Source organism: Jatropha curcas, chromosome 11, assembly GCF_041381405.1.
Source record: "Jatropha curcas cultivar XTBG-Jc1 chromosome 11, XTBG_Jcur_1.0, whole genome shotgun sequence".
NCBI classification, from domain to species: Eukaryota; Viridiplantae; Streptophyta; class Magnoliopsida; order Malpighiales; family Euphorbiaceae; genus Jatropha; species Jatropha curcas.
This window is the reverse complement of record NC_143161.1, coordinates 2,525,075-2,539,690: the sequence shown is the minus strand read 5'-3', so window position 1 is coordinate 2,539,690 and position 14,616 is coordinate 2,525,075. Positions and strand designations below refer to the sequence as shown.

Genomic DNA, 14,616 nt, shown 5'->3' with positions numbered 1-14,616 from the left:
AATAAAAAACAGTCAGAACAGAAATACAACACTTTCTTTTATTAATTTATTCTTATACTTTTTCTATTTCCCTCTGAATTAGAAAAACAAATTAAGTTGTCATTTTCTTTCTTTTTTTTTTTTTTCCTCCATCCAAACACAGTGGAAAGAATATATAGGATTAGGACATCAGTTATATTTATGCACATAGACCTAAAAATCTTACGTCCAAGAAATGGAAAAGAAACAAAAATTATTTAATTTTATTTGTTTATTCCACCGTCTTAAATGGAAAAAGAATGAAAAAACTATATTCTTCTTTTTTCTTTTCCCGCGCTTTAAATCCAACTTTTTTTTAATCCATTTTTTATTTTCATCTCTCTTCTTTAGCTCGCCTCCATCTCCGGCCCCAATTTGTTAGTCAAAGTTTGTGTCTGCTTTTTTGTTTTTCTAATCACATAACAGTCACTTTCTACCCAAAATCTCTTCTTTCTTAAAACCTCTTAACACAAAAATCACTGAATTTTCCTTTTTTTTTTGTGACCGAAACCAAACCCATCATCTAAAAATTCTTCCAATGGAGACGATCAAATGTAAATCAATCCCTGGAAACAAGAGCAAAATAGCAAGAAAATTTCAAAAAGTGATAAATCTCAAGACTGCAACAAGAATTGCTTCCAATAATGGAATTGGGATTTGCATGCTCACACCGCAAAACAAATTTGATCGAGATGATCCAACCTTGTTCTACAAAACCCATAATAATAGTTCTAAAGATGATGCTAAAGCCAAACGCAAAGCAGTACTTGACGCATTAGTTGCAAAACTATTTGCAGCCATCACCACCATTAAAGCAGCTTACGCTGAGTTACAAATGGCTCAAAACCCTTATAGTAGCGATGCTATACAAGCAGCAGATCAAGCAGTTGTGGAAGAGCTAAAACTTCTTTCAGAACTTAAGCGAAGCTTCTTTAAGAATGATCTTGATCATCTTTCTCCACAAGTGACTATTATGCTTGCAGAGATTCAAGAACAACAAAGCTTAATGAAAACTTATGAGATCACTATCAGGAAAATGGAAGCGGAATCTAAGGTTAAAGATTCAGACGTTGATTCGCTTAAGAAACAACTTGTCGAGTCTATTGCTTTTAACAAGTCTTTAGAGAAAAAACTAAATGCGAGTGGGCCTTTATCAATGTTTGATAATATTGAGTTGTCTGTTTTAAACACATCTCATTTTGTTCAATTCTTGCATTCTGTTTTAAGAGCTGTAAGAAGTTTTGTCAAGTTGATGGTTCGCGAAATGGAAGCAGCGCACTGGGATATTGAAGCAGCTTCAAAAGCAATCGAGCCTGATTCCGTTTTTGCCAAGCCAACTCACCGTTGCTTTGTTTTTGAATCTTTTGTGACCAAAACTATGTTTGAGGGTTTTAATTTCCCAAATTTTATGCTACCAAATGAATCTCCACCGCAAATGGAGAAAAACCAAGAATATTACTTCCACAAGTTCAAAAAGCTAAAATCTTTGAACCCAAAGCACTACCTGACCCAAAATCCTACCTCTTCCTTTGCAAGATTTACAAGGGCTAAATATCTCCAACTTGTTCATGCGAAAATGGAATGCTCTCTGTTTGGGAACTTGAACCAGAGAAAGATAGTGAATTCCGGTGGATTTCCAGATTCTGCTTTCTTTATGGCTTTTGTTGAGATGGCCAGGCGAGTTTGGTGTTTGAATCTTTTAGCCTTCTCATTTGGAGAAAATGTTAGCATTTTTCAGGTGAGCAAGAATTCAAGATTTTCTGAGGTTTACATGGAGAGTGTAACTCATGAATCTTTACTTGAAAGCGACGGTGTCAACGCCGATCTCCGAGTGGATTTCACGGTGGGTCCTGGTTTCAAGATTGGCAAAACTGTGATACAGAGTCAAGTTTATTTATCACCGGCGGTTTCTCTCCGGTGAGATTTTTTTTTTTCCTTCTAATTTTTGCTATGTATAATTTTGTAATATAGAATAAATAATAGTACTAGATGAGAATGAAGTGACATAGGTTCACGCACTTTATTAGTATAGTAGCTAACTGCGGTTTTCAAGTGGCGCTTTGATCACTTGAAAGGTGCAGTTAGCAAGAAGTGGAGGAGCGTGTGGTGGCGCGTGGAATTGTGCATGCACCCTGTTACATGGGGCAGTACTGGTGTCTGGACCTACACGTGAAAGTGGGCGGGGCGTTCAGGCCGTGGGGACAGGGGCTGGTGTCTTTGTATTATGACACACAAAAAGAAACGGTGTGGAGGGAGAACTTTTATATTAAAATATCATGGCAATTTCATGTTTTTGTTTTGTTTAGACGTTCGAAGGTTCATAAAGTAAGTTCAATAACATTTGCAAGCATAATAATGATACTAAATAATGAAAAGAAATCACCATATATCACTGGACCATTTTTATAAAATCAGGTTTGATATTAAAAAAAACTGTAAAGAATTTCAATGATTTAGCGGTAAAGATGGGATTATTTACTTATTGACCAATCAAATAAAAAATAAATTTCCATGCGTTAAAAATACAATGAAAATAATATTTCTATAATTTTTATTTTTATTGATTTATTCAACTGAGCTTCTATTTTTATGCCATGCAGAAAAAAAAAAAAGGCATATTTATCAAACTCAAAATAATTATTCATCCCTTCCTACTCTATTGCTGGTAATAATTTTATAAACAAAAAAAGATGTGATGATGGTGTCCTCATTGTCGTATACTTTGTAATTTGGGTTACACTAGAGGTTTGGACAATCTGGCAAAAATGGTAGCGTCTAGTATATGTCATGAACAGTTTCCATAATAGAACCATACAAATAGGTCCAAAAAATCAAAACCTTTACAGCCATAAAAATGTCATGTATAAAGCTTTAGGAAAGGTCGGTTTCTGGAGAGTCCTGTCATCGTTCACGAGCATGCTGCAGAAACCGATTTAACTTGTAGCCTAACGTGTGGGTTCATATTGTTTCTCCTGGAATTTGACTTCCTAACCCTAATTTTAGTTAACCATAGCCCAACATTCTCACTAGTTTCCTCAATCATCAAGAGAAGGGAGGTGATCAATAAAATGGGCAGAGGGTAGGTGAGGACAATTATCAAGAGAAGGATAGATTTAGAAAATGATTTATTTTTCTTAAATGGGCAGAGGGTAGGTGAGGACAATTTTCAAGTGACAAGAAAGAAGAACAATCACTCACATGGTAGATTGTCTAGGAGGTTGGGAATCGAACGTTGTTAATGAGACAAAGCTTCGGTTCTTGTTTGTTTACGTTAAAAAATGCCAATCAATCAATAATTTTAAGTAGGGTAATAAATGTATTTATATATGAGAAATAAATATTGTTTGGTACTTTGATAACATCTCTTATTTGAGTTGGCATTCCGCATTTAACAAACCAAACCGTGATGCTGCTTTGGCATTTTCAATTGTATTTTCGTGTATGACAGAGAGGCTACCTCTTTTGTTCCTACTCGCGTCAAGGGCTCACTGGCCCCATCCTTAGCTACCGCCTTTTCCCCTCTTCTCTTTAACTTTGGCAAGACCGATGCTCGAGCCCAATGTCGTTTATTACTTAATAAACAAATGATTTCTCTATTTTATTTTTTGCTTAATAATAACAAATGATTAATGTAGTAAACTTTAGTAAGTTTCCCGCTAAAACTTAGTTTTTATTATTATTTTTCTTTACTTTTTTAAAAATAATAAACACTTTATTTGGAAAGAAAAGGAAGGAAGATAATAGAAAAGAATAATCAGTTATCAATTTATTTTTTACATTTGCACCTCAAGCATAAACTAATTATAAGTGTTTATACAAACTGAAAATAGATTTAAGTTTGAATTTTTTTTTTTCAATACTCAAAATTTATTTTTTACATTTGTATTGTTTGGATATAACGAAGGAAAAACAACAATTTATTTTTAAAATCCTAAAAGGGCTAAAAATTTACACAAGTACCATTCAGCGCGGGATGCGTGGTGTCAAACTGAGCAGGTTTTTCATAGGCATTGCATGACTTTGAATTTGGATTGGGTCGGCCCATGTAATCCCTTAAAGGGCTTCTAAAATTAAAAGCCCAGCAAAGTTTGCGTACTTTTCCCGCGCAAACTCAATATAAGATAACCCTCCTCTCGTTCAGCGACGGCGTTCCAAATCTGACCTGACATCTAGTTTCCTTGCTCTAAGAAAAAAATAATGTTAATAAAAAGCACTTAGGCTCGGCTAATTAGAATTATTTAACAATTTTAATGTTTTTTTTACTATAATTTGTTTACTAGTTAAATTGAATTCTACTCTGAATTAATTGAATGTCTCGGTTACTTTTAAAATATTAAGATCGAAATTCTTTATTTTAGATTATTGGATAAAAAATCGCTCTAATATTTCTAGATCATATTATCATTTCTGTTGAATAATTTAAACGTATAATGTTCTCATTGTTTTCATTATTGATTTGCTATTGTGGATTCAGAACTGGTGGCCTTACAATTGGTCAGTAGATCATTTCTGTTTGATTGATCCCTTGGTGATAATGGAATTTAGAGGGGCAATCTAATGGCTAATTAAGCATACATCGATTAACTATTAGCATATATACGTGATTCCTGCTTCATTTTTACCCTTCCTTCTTTTATTGAAGGGCTAAAACATTAATGTGCTCACAGAAGTAGTGCAAAAAACTGTTGGTTAGTTCAGCTGCATTGTTTAGAAAAATTCTCACTTCAAAAGTTGCAATTGTGCGCTAAAATTAAAAACAATGGTTGTGGAGCTTCCTTGATCAATACTTTATCAGTGTCCTGCCCTTTAGCACCCCATTTTTCCTTCTTGAATTTCTTTACCATAGCTGGATTGTAAATTTACTTTTTCGTATATTATAGATGACCATCTATTGATAATTTTTGAACAGTTGGACTCAATTCTGGTTTTGGTTCATCCGCTTGCTTTGGAGAATCAAGCCAAGCTGGTGATTCTTCAACGCCACCATTTATACTTAACCCTTCCACTACCACTAATACTTCAAATACTTTCGCATTCGGTCCTTCTTCCAGCTTTTCCGCTCCTTATCCTTCAAGCACTTCAGTATTCTGTCCTGCAAGCACTTCCGCATCCGGTCCTTAAAGCACAAGTGGATTCTCATTCAGTCTTTAAACTCTTCAGCATCTGCTCATTCAAACATGTCAGCATGTGTTCCTTCAAGCTTTCCAGAACTTTGTCTTTCTACTGCATCTCTTTCATCCGATGTTGTAGTCTCACAAGCATCAAGCGCTCTGGCATGTAATACTATCTCAAATCCTACTGCCTGCCAGTCCACTTCTGCATCTGCATCTGCATCTGTTTTTCCGGCTTCAAATACTCCTTCGTTTGGTGTATCAAGCAATCTAGCATCCATTGCAGCTGGATCTGGTGGTCAAAGCACCGGTCCATTTTGCTCTCCATGTAGCCCAGTATTCGTTAAGTATTCTGGTTAATCCACTTCTGCATCCAGCAGCTCCAACATGCTTGGTATTGCCCCATCTGGCTTTGACAACCAGAGTTTTGGCAACTATTCTCCACAATTGTTTGCACTAGTGCAAATTTATATATAATTCTAACATTTATTTGTGTTCCATTTAACTTGTAGTCAGACTTTTTTATTCAGATTTTCTGGCCAACAATGGTGCAGGGACGCAAGTTACGACAGGATCTTCTAATTGTAATGGAGGAAGTAGAGTAGCATACAACATTCAAACAGTAGACTTACTGGACTCATATCGTGGACAACCTCCTGCAGCTCTTATCTCTATATCAGCCATGCCCACTTACAAAGCTAAAAGTTCAGAAGAATTGAGATGGGAGGACTACCAACTCGGGGATAAAGGTATGTTTCCACTCATTGACTATGCTTTCCACTAAGCGACATGAGGCTTCATATTGATGAAATATTATTCGGAAAAAAAAAAATCCTTCTGTGTCTCTCACATCTAGAATTGTCATTTACTTTTTATCAGAATGTGTTCTCTATTCATTCACAGTGTTGATTTTACTACCGCGTGATATACATATATACACCAATGTGTCAGGTTTCTTGCATGGTTTGCTTTTTGAAACTGTACCGCTCCGCTTTCTTACAATAGTTCTACTTTCAGGTAGTTCCAAATCTGATTACCCTTCTCAGTTGCTAAATTGAAGATAAACACCCAAATCTAACCATTCTCAGTTGCCATCAACTTCTTATTTTCCTCCATTATCACATCCGAATCCTCCAAAATATCCAGTGACTTCTGCACCAACCGTGCAGTGTCAGTGTGTATGTCAAGCTTACTCTCGTCCTACAGCAGGAGCCAGTTCCTTTCCCCCACCGGCTTACAATTTGAGTATGCATATGCTTGGACCATCACTATCTATTTTGGGACCTGGTTCAGCTTCAGGGGTAGTTCAACCCTATGTATTGAATACCCAGTCATTCCCAGTGTCTCAATTCGTTGTATCCCCTCTTGTGTTGACCAATGCAGCTGCTGGACAGGGTACTACATTTGAGCACGGTCTAACACCTTACCAAGGTCATGCAAACGCACTGTCCGTGCCTACAGTTCCTATAGTTATGCAGATGACGTTTCCAAGCATGCCGCTGCAGTTTTATCCTGCACTTGTTTATGGCCAGAGTATTGTAAGTCACTCATGTAACTTGAGAGAATTTTGTTGTTTTTACATGTGGAATCATATAACAGGATTGGTTTTAACATGTTTGTGCATTGTAGAGAGAACTAAAAGAGTGTAATAGAACGTCGCGAAATAAAATTTTCTACCCATCACCATCCTACTGCATTACCGCATTCAGTTATGATTCCACATTTTGCATGCAGCCTCGCGTTCTGGCTTTTGCTCAGCCAATAGGCCAGCATCGGGTATCTTTTAGAGACAGTAATAAGAGATGTGACATTGCCAACTGAAGTTTTCGGGATTCATATTTCAGGATTTAGCTTTGGGACATTGCCAACTTCAAATGGAAGCACGTGAAGCTTTGGGACATTGCCAATTTCAAGATTTAAACTCTAATTTTCAAAATTGTAACGTTTGTAATTGTTCCTTATAAATATCTAATCATTTTATAAATATTTTTTTATAGAGTTAAGTTCATTTAGTAATTTTTATATAATTACTTCAAATGAAACTAACAAAAGAAAAAACCGAGAGTTATTTTTGTTCATGTAGACTCCCATGTTTGAATATCTTTGCGGTATTTGTATTGTATGTTTTTTCCTCTTCTTATTTCCTGGCTGCCTCTTCTTTTTATATTTCCATACCTCTACACTGCCTACTTTTTGAAAAAGAAAAAGATATCTCTGATCAGATCGAATACTATCTCATTTCATAATATTTATTCCATTTTAAAAAATAATTTATTCTAAAATACTTACATTTATAGTTTTAAAGAATAATAAATTCTTTTTTCCATATTTACCCTTCACATTTGCATTTCTAAAATCTCTCTACCACTGTGATATGATTGAACAAAACATGAGAATTGAAGAGCCTAAAGTTTAATTTAGTGTTTAAATACATTAAATTAAAAGTAATATAGTTTATTTACTCGATAATTTATTGTAATTTAGATAAATTTTATGCTTTTTTAAAGGACTGCGAAACTATAAATGTGATAAATATTAAAAACAAAAGTAGCAACAGACAAACTTTCAAGAGTGAAGTGAAAGTCTCTTGATGAATAATTTTTATTTCAGACTATGACCCAAATAATAAAAATTACTACCAAAATTAAAAGAACTCCACTTTGTTGCCGGTTGAATTTGATGAAGGCAGAGTTACTTGACAGGGAGTTTTCAGGTGAGCGTAGCATTAGAGCACACTGCTTTTTAAACTACTTGTATTTGCCTCTCTTTGTATGTACATAACGTATATTAGAACCGTAGATTTTGTCGTTGAATGAATAATTATTCTTGGTTTTGCATTAGTGCGGGTGTGTTGGTTTTGTATAGTGGATCTAATTGTAACAATTCCATTATGTTATGTAACTATACTTTTGAAATAGTCATCTTCAACTGTAAAAAAAGTGTTAACTATGGTCAAGTCTCTCAGATTATAGCCTCTGACAAATTCTCTCCAAAGAAGAAAATAAAAGTTGCAGAATCGTACAAGTTTTCCTTACAAAACTTTACCAGTCATTCAATGTAGCTCCCAAACATAAATAATTGTTTTCGAGCACGTCAAAAATCAAACAATTTGGAGCCGAAAATTTTTTTAACAGTATTATGTTCAATGCAATGGTTGCAAAAACAAACTAAATTGGTAATTTTACTATAGATTTACAGATTTTAGGAACTAGTAAATGAATTAATGAAGTTTTTGTAATAAAAAAAAAAATCACCCAGAAGTCTAAAAAGAAAAAAAATGGTACCAGTATATCTTTCGTTCAACACTCAACAGGGTTACTTAAAGCCAGCTGCTACCACCAAAAACACCAACTTCCCGCCATCAGAATTACTTCCAGGCAGGAATTCCCTCAGCTGTATTTTCATGCCTCCAAATGACATCTGATCCTACAAAGGCAGCCTTCACATTCACATTTATTTTGGCATTTGTTTCAATTTCAAGTCAAGTCTCCATGTATGAATTCACTCTGTCTCGCTTACCACTAAACATCTCAACCTTTTCCCAAGCTCACAATCCCATTTTAAACTGTTGAATTCACTGTTTTTGTCAGACAAAACCCAACCAAACTTGACATTTCTCAAACGGCCACATTAATCAACCACAAGGCCATAGAACGTCTTCCACCAAGCAACAAGAGCATAAAACGACTGTCACCCTTCTATCACAGGCCTGCATTGTAGTTGTACACCTTTCCCTGATTAACTTGAGGGAGCTGCAATATCATGAAAGCTTGAAGAAACATTTCACGGGGAGCTTGGTTCAGAAGGCGGTGAAGAAGGTGGCGAATCTGAAGCTTCTGCAAGAGCTTCGAGCATGTTTATGACGTCATTTGTATCATCCAAATAGTATTTTGCTTTGCTTGGTTTTTGTCCAACAGTACAGGCAAAAACAGAAGTGCTGGAGGAAAGGACTCCGCTTGTGATTGCATTGCCAATTGTCTCAAACATTTCTTCATCTGATCTGTCATCACCAATGCATAATACAAAATCAGCGGGCCTTCCCTTTTCAGCCATTGCTGTAAAGATCTTTTCTGCAACAAAACCTTTACTGATTCCCTGGAAGAATAAAAAAAAAAAAAAAAAAAAGAAACAAGAAAAACAGGAAGCCAAAAACCAGGTTAAAACACTTAACAAGGGGATATAAATAATTCCAACCAATAAAAGAAGCATGTAGACACCATAAAAAACCAAGTGCTAAAACACCATAAACAAAAAATGAATCATGTGTTAAGACACTTTAATATTGATCCGTGCATTATAGTAGTCCATTATCCAACAAGATATCTAATTGAAATGATGCTATAAAAAAAATGCATTTTTTTGGCACAATCTGGAATGAAAAATTCAACACTATTGTCCTCAACCATATAACTAATCAACCAATAGTGCATCAATTCTACTGATATTGAAATTTTGAAATGCACTGGAATTATAAAGAAACAGGACTTTAAACAACTTCCAAGCACACACTAACCATTAATTTTACATTTGGTACAAAACAATTTATATGCCACATTCAATCTCTTCCCCAACCTCATGCATCCACTAATGTGTGAATACATGTAATCTACTCCAGCCCTTCACCGCAAAAGGTGGAGCCACAAACAACTCCATCATTCATTCGACCAAATGGAGATGAGGTTAAAGGTTTTCAAATTGTGGTGAGTACGCCAGGACACATAAAAAGGGTTCATAAAAGCATCTTTATTACTTTCATCGTTTTGAAACAAGAACTAGCACGCATCATCAGCAGCACTTGAAAGGGAAAGTCACTTTAAGACAGAATAATTGGAAATTAGAATTGGAACAGAGATGTGTACCTGTGGCTTCACTTCCACAATAAACTGACCACTTTTCACAACAACAGGTTCATTTGCCAGCACACTTTCCAGATGATCCAGCATCTCCTTAGCCTGGCTGGCACCAAAACCAGGATCAGCATCCCTATGATGCCAGACTAAGGCACTCTCCTTGGTCTCAATAGAAGACCCATCAGTTGATTCTGTATACAACTTCATGACAGGCTCAGCTATCTGAGTCCATCCAAAATCACTATTCTGCCCACAAGTCTGCCATTGCTCATCCGCAGCCCACCTAACACATCATCAGGGTATTCAGACAAATGTCAGTGCAAACAAGAAACAAAGCAAGAGAATATCATATACCTCATAAAGTAGCCATGTTCAGCAGCAATTCCAAGCTTCTTGCATGGAGAAAACCACTTGCCTAAACTGTCCTTCCCTCTTCCACTAACAACAAAAACAGTGTTCTTCACATCACCACACAGAGCATTTATGATTGATATGACTTCTTGACTCGGGCTCTTGTTGATCGACGTTTGGGGCATTACAGTTCCATCATAGTCCAATAATATAGCCCTCTTTTTGGACCTTAAATATGCAGAGACAATTGCATCTATAGACAACTTTCTGAAATTAGGATCAAGAGCAACAACTCTAAAACCAAAGCTCAAGCCAATCCCCCAGCATCGCCTTCTGAAATGATCTCTGCAAGTTCTTTCCATATCTTGGAAGAAGCTTTTTGACCAGTACGCCACATCATGGGTGCTGACATACCTGTAATGTTTCTCATGGCGCAATTGCTTCTCAGAATCAGACATGGAAATAGCCTCATTCATCGCCTCAGCAGTCGCTTCAATGTTCCATGGATTGACCCGAATTGCACCACTGAGTGAAGGAGAACATCCAATGAACTCCGATACAACCAGCATGCTCGTCTTGGATCCACTGGATTCTGAACTAGACTCTGATCCAGAGACACCTTGTCTACACACGATGTACTCATATGGAGTGAGATTCATCCCATCCCTAACAGCTGCCACTACAACACACTCAGCAACGGTATAATATGCAGCCCTTTCACTAAGAGAGACTGGCCTATCAATGAACACAACTGGTTCATAGCCAGGTTGACCAAAAGTTTCATTAATTCTCTTGCAGCTTGCCTGTATTTCAGCCTGTATCTCCTCAAGATCCTTCCCTTTTCCTCTGGCAGGGTTAGCAATCTGTACCAATACTGCCCTTCCCTGCCACTTTGGATGCTGCTTCAGCATCTGTTCCATTGCCAAAAGTTTCAAATTCACACCTTTGAATATGTCCATATCATCGACCCCAAGTAAAACAGTCTTCCCTTCAAACTGCTGTTTAAGCTCTCCCACTCTCCAATCTTTATCTGCAAGTTTCAACACCGACTCAATCTGACCCATGTGAATCCCCACAGGCATGATCTTTATTCCAACAGTCCTTCCATAATACTCCAAACCAATGTAACCCCTCTTTGACTGATACTCCAAACCCAACATTCGACTGCAGCAAGAGAGAAAATGCCGCGCATAATCAAAAGTGTGAAAACCTATGAGATCTGAGTTCAATAGGGCCTTTAAAATCTCTTCCCTCACAGGTAAAGTCCTGTATATCTCAGACGAAGGAAATGGACTATGGAGAAAGAACCCCATTCTCAATCTATTAAACCTTCTTCTCAAAAATGTGGGTAGCACCATCAAATGATAGTCATGAATCCAAACATAATCATCCTCTGGGTTTATAACCTCAATCACCCTTTGTGAAAATATCTTATTTGCTGCCACATATGCCTCCCACAAAGATCGATCAAACCGACCACCATGATTTGCTGAAAATGGAAGCATGTAGTGAAACAGTGGCCAAAGATGTTGCTTACAAAATCCATGATAGAACTTGGACAAAATATCAGGAGGCAAAAATGCAGGGACACATTTAAACCTATCCAACAAAAGCTGCGAAACATCATCTTGTTCACTCAAATCGACTTCCACCTTCAAAGAACCAACATAGATAACCTCCATATCTTCTGGCAAACCATCTTTTAACTGCAGCAGCAACGCGTCTTCATCCCAGCTAAAACTCCATCCTTTGTTATCTGGTCTGCGCTTAGCCTTTACAGGTAGCTGATTGGCTACAATGATTATTCGGTCCTGAACTACTGAAGAGGGTACATCTGAGGCCACGCTATTGGCCTGATCATCGTCAAGCTCAGAGATAACCCCGGGAACGGTCATTACACGGGGTAACCGTTTTTTCTCACGGGGCTGACCCATCGCCGGAAAGTTACCAGAGGCTAGATCTAAGAGATTCGTATATGACCTAGACATCATTTTCACTCTTTCTTTTAAAAACCCTTTACAACTTATACAATCTAAAACAAGATCTCAACCTTCTAAACAGAACCGTAGATTGTTTTCCCTCCGAAATGACTATAATTTGGCAGGATCTGAAATGGGCATGAAACAAAAAATAATCATTATATGGATAGCAAATCAAAATCACAAATCAAAGAATACATCCAATTAAATATTACTTTCCATCAGTAAATGAGATCCAAATATGGAAAATAATCCAAACTCTTTAATTGGAAAAAAGCCATTAATTTAAAACCAAAACTAAATCAAGACGAGCAAGAAAACTAAATTAATGGACTTCGACGTATGACATCAAATGGAACAGAGAAATAAATAAAATATTGAAAACCTAACCTCAGCTTTGAAATGAAGAAAGATTGAAGCCCTCTCTTTGGATCTGAAAATCGAATAAAAAAAACAAAAAGAAAGAAAGATAGGTAATTTTATCTGCACAAGAAAGAAATCTTAGGATTTTGCTTTGGGTTTGGTCTTCTCTGTTTCTCAAGAGTCGCAATTACAATCGCTCTGCATTCACAAATTACAGTTCTTCGCCTTTATTTTTCTCTGTGAAAAAATAAAATATTCAAAAAAAGAGAAGAGGATAAGGTCGGCCAGTAGACTACCCAGTAATGCCAGCTGGCGTTAACGAGTTTTTAGCGCCACGCGCTCTTACGCCCTTTTGCTAAGGCAGATGATTATGTGGCAAGATAATAACAGAGACACGTTTCGAGTATCATTGTGGGGAAGGTCCCACACGTAATTGCACATCCATTCAGCAAAAAGATCGCATGTTTCTTTGTAGGTTCATGACAATTAATACCAACCAATCATGCATTTGCCGCACCAACATCAGACTATCTGTCTTCGATGATCACCTTACAGAATTATGATAATTATACATTTTCTTGATTATTAACTTTCAACATATTTTTTATTATTATATTCATATTTATATATAATATATGATTTTTTTTATACACATGTATAATATAATTCGATGCATAATGTATATTCAAATAAAATCTTTTTAAAAATAATAATTCAATTAATATATACATGCATAATGTATACCAAGTCACATTTTTTTTTTTTTGTTTCCTTTTAAGAAGAAGAAATAAAGAAGAAGATGATAATGAACGGATAAAAAGGCTTACAATTAGCATATACCTTTTACATTATTGTGGTCCACGCAGTACATGAATATACCCCAGTGGGACCAGGAGCACTACTTGCATGTTTATGAATGTTGCCACGTGGCAGAAGAAATTTGAGGATAAGGCAAAAACGGAGATGACATGGCGAATGCTGACGTCAGCACTGACGCACATTGTGAAGCACGTGGCTGAGCATCGTGTGCTCCAAAATGTGGGTGATGGAGGGTTTGGTCGTACTCTTAGTTGGTGGCATGTGCATAGACAACGGGGAAATAAGAATACTCTTGGTTGGGGTAACCAGACGTATCTTTTATTTCTAATTTTTCTATACGTGAAATGTCATTTTCATCCTCAACGGAGCTCTTGATGACCTCTAGATTTTGAATATAGATGGTTGTGCAATAATGTAGTGGTTTGGAGGGTATAAAGTAATTATAACTCGGACCGAATGGTGGGCGTAATTTGACTGTGTGCGCTGTCCTTACCTAATTCTTTATCTCTCAGGAGGAAGCGCGTGAGTGAGGTGTCTGCTGGGGTAGCTGTGGGAACAACATCTCCATTCAAAAAATTACTCCCATTCTTTTTTTTTTCTGAGAAAATTTTCTTCTTTATTTATTTATTTTTTTAGCATTTATTTATTTATTTACTTACACATTCAGTATAAATTATTATCATTATCATTTGATTATCATAAATATTTCTCAAGATTATGTTTATTTTAAAAATTCGTAATGAGGATTTTTTTTTTTTGCACGTTTAGATCATACCCTTTCCATTATCCATGAACAATTATTTTGTTTATTAAACCTTATTTATATAATAAAAAGTAAATTTATTAAACTAAAAAGAAGTAATAAGTGATGTAGCCCATTGAATGAAAAGATAAAATTAATCCTATAATTTTAAAATGACATTATATACCATTTTTTAATTATTCAACAATCAATTCTTAATATCTCTCGTGATTCAGTTCGATAAAATAGTTTATTTAAATTCAGGATTCAAAATTCAATCCAAATAAATAAATCATTTGTGTCACTTTTTAAGTTGCTGAAATTAGTTTTATATGAATATTTTTCAGTTTCCTTTATAAAAAAATAATTTAAAATCTCTTAGT

General features: G+C 36.0%; 2 protein-coding genes across 2 annotated transcripts; one reads left to right on the top strand and one right to left on the bottom strand.

The window, feature by feature from the left end:
* The first annotated feature begins 318 nt into the window (after window positions 1-318).
* Window positions 319-2,323, top strand: UNE1 (intracellular protein transporter, putative (DUF641)). The gene has a single exon (XM_012236436.3). It carries the CDS (start codon window positions 557-559, stop codon window positions 1,937-1,939), a length of 1,383 nt encoding a protein of 460 aa, XP_012091826.1. The 5' UTR covers window positions 319-556; the 3' UTR covers window positions 1,940-2,323.
* A 5,914-nt stretch (window positions 2,324-8,237) lies between these two features.
* TPS7 (trehalose-phosphatase/synthase 7) lies at window positions 8,238-12,923 on the bottom strand. The gene is made up of 4 exons (XM_012236435.3): window positions 12,700-12,923; window positions 10,334-12,437; window positions 9,989-10,262; window positions 8,238-9,224 (listed from the first exon to the last, which is right to left on the bottom strand). Exons 2-4 carry the CDS (start codon window positions 12,319-12,321, stop codon window positions 8,913-8,915), a joined length of 2,574 nt encoding a protein of 857 aa, XP_012091825.1. The 5' UTR covers window positions 12,322-12,437; window positions 12,700-12,923; the 3' UTR covers window positions 8,238-8,912.
* Between the last annotated feature and the right edge of the window lie 1,693 nt (window positions 12,924-14,616).

Excerpts from the sequence above, each read along its gene's own strand:
- TPS7 (XM_012236435.3), bottom strand. The coding sequence starts at position 12,321 with ATGATGTCTAGGTCATATACGAATCTCTTAGATCTAGCCTCTGGTAAC. Across the intron at positions 10,263-10,333 it reads GAACATGGCTACTTTATGAG|GTGGGCTGCGGATGAGCAAT; the intron begins GTATATGATATT and ends ATGATGTGTTAG. Across the intron at positions 9,225-9,988 it reads TTGTGGAAGTGAAGCCACAG|GGAATCAGTAAAGGTTTTGT; the intron begins GTACACATCTCT and ends TTATTCTTCCAG.
- UNE1 (XM_012236436.3), top strand. The coding sequence starts at position 557 with ATGGAGACGATCAAATGTAAATCAATCCCTGGAAACAAGAGCAAAATA.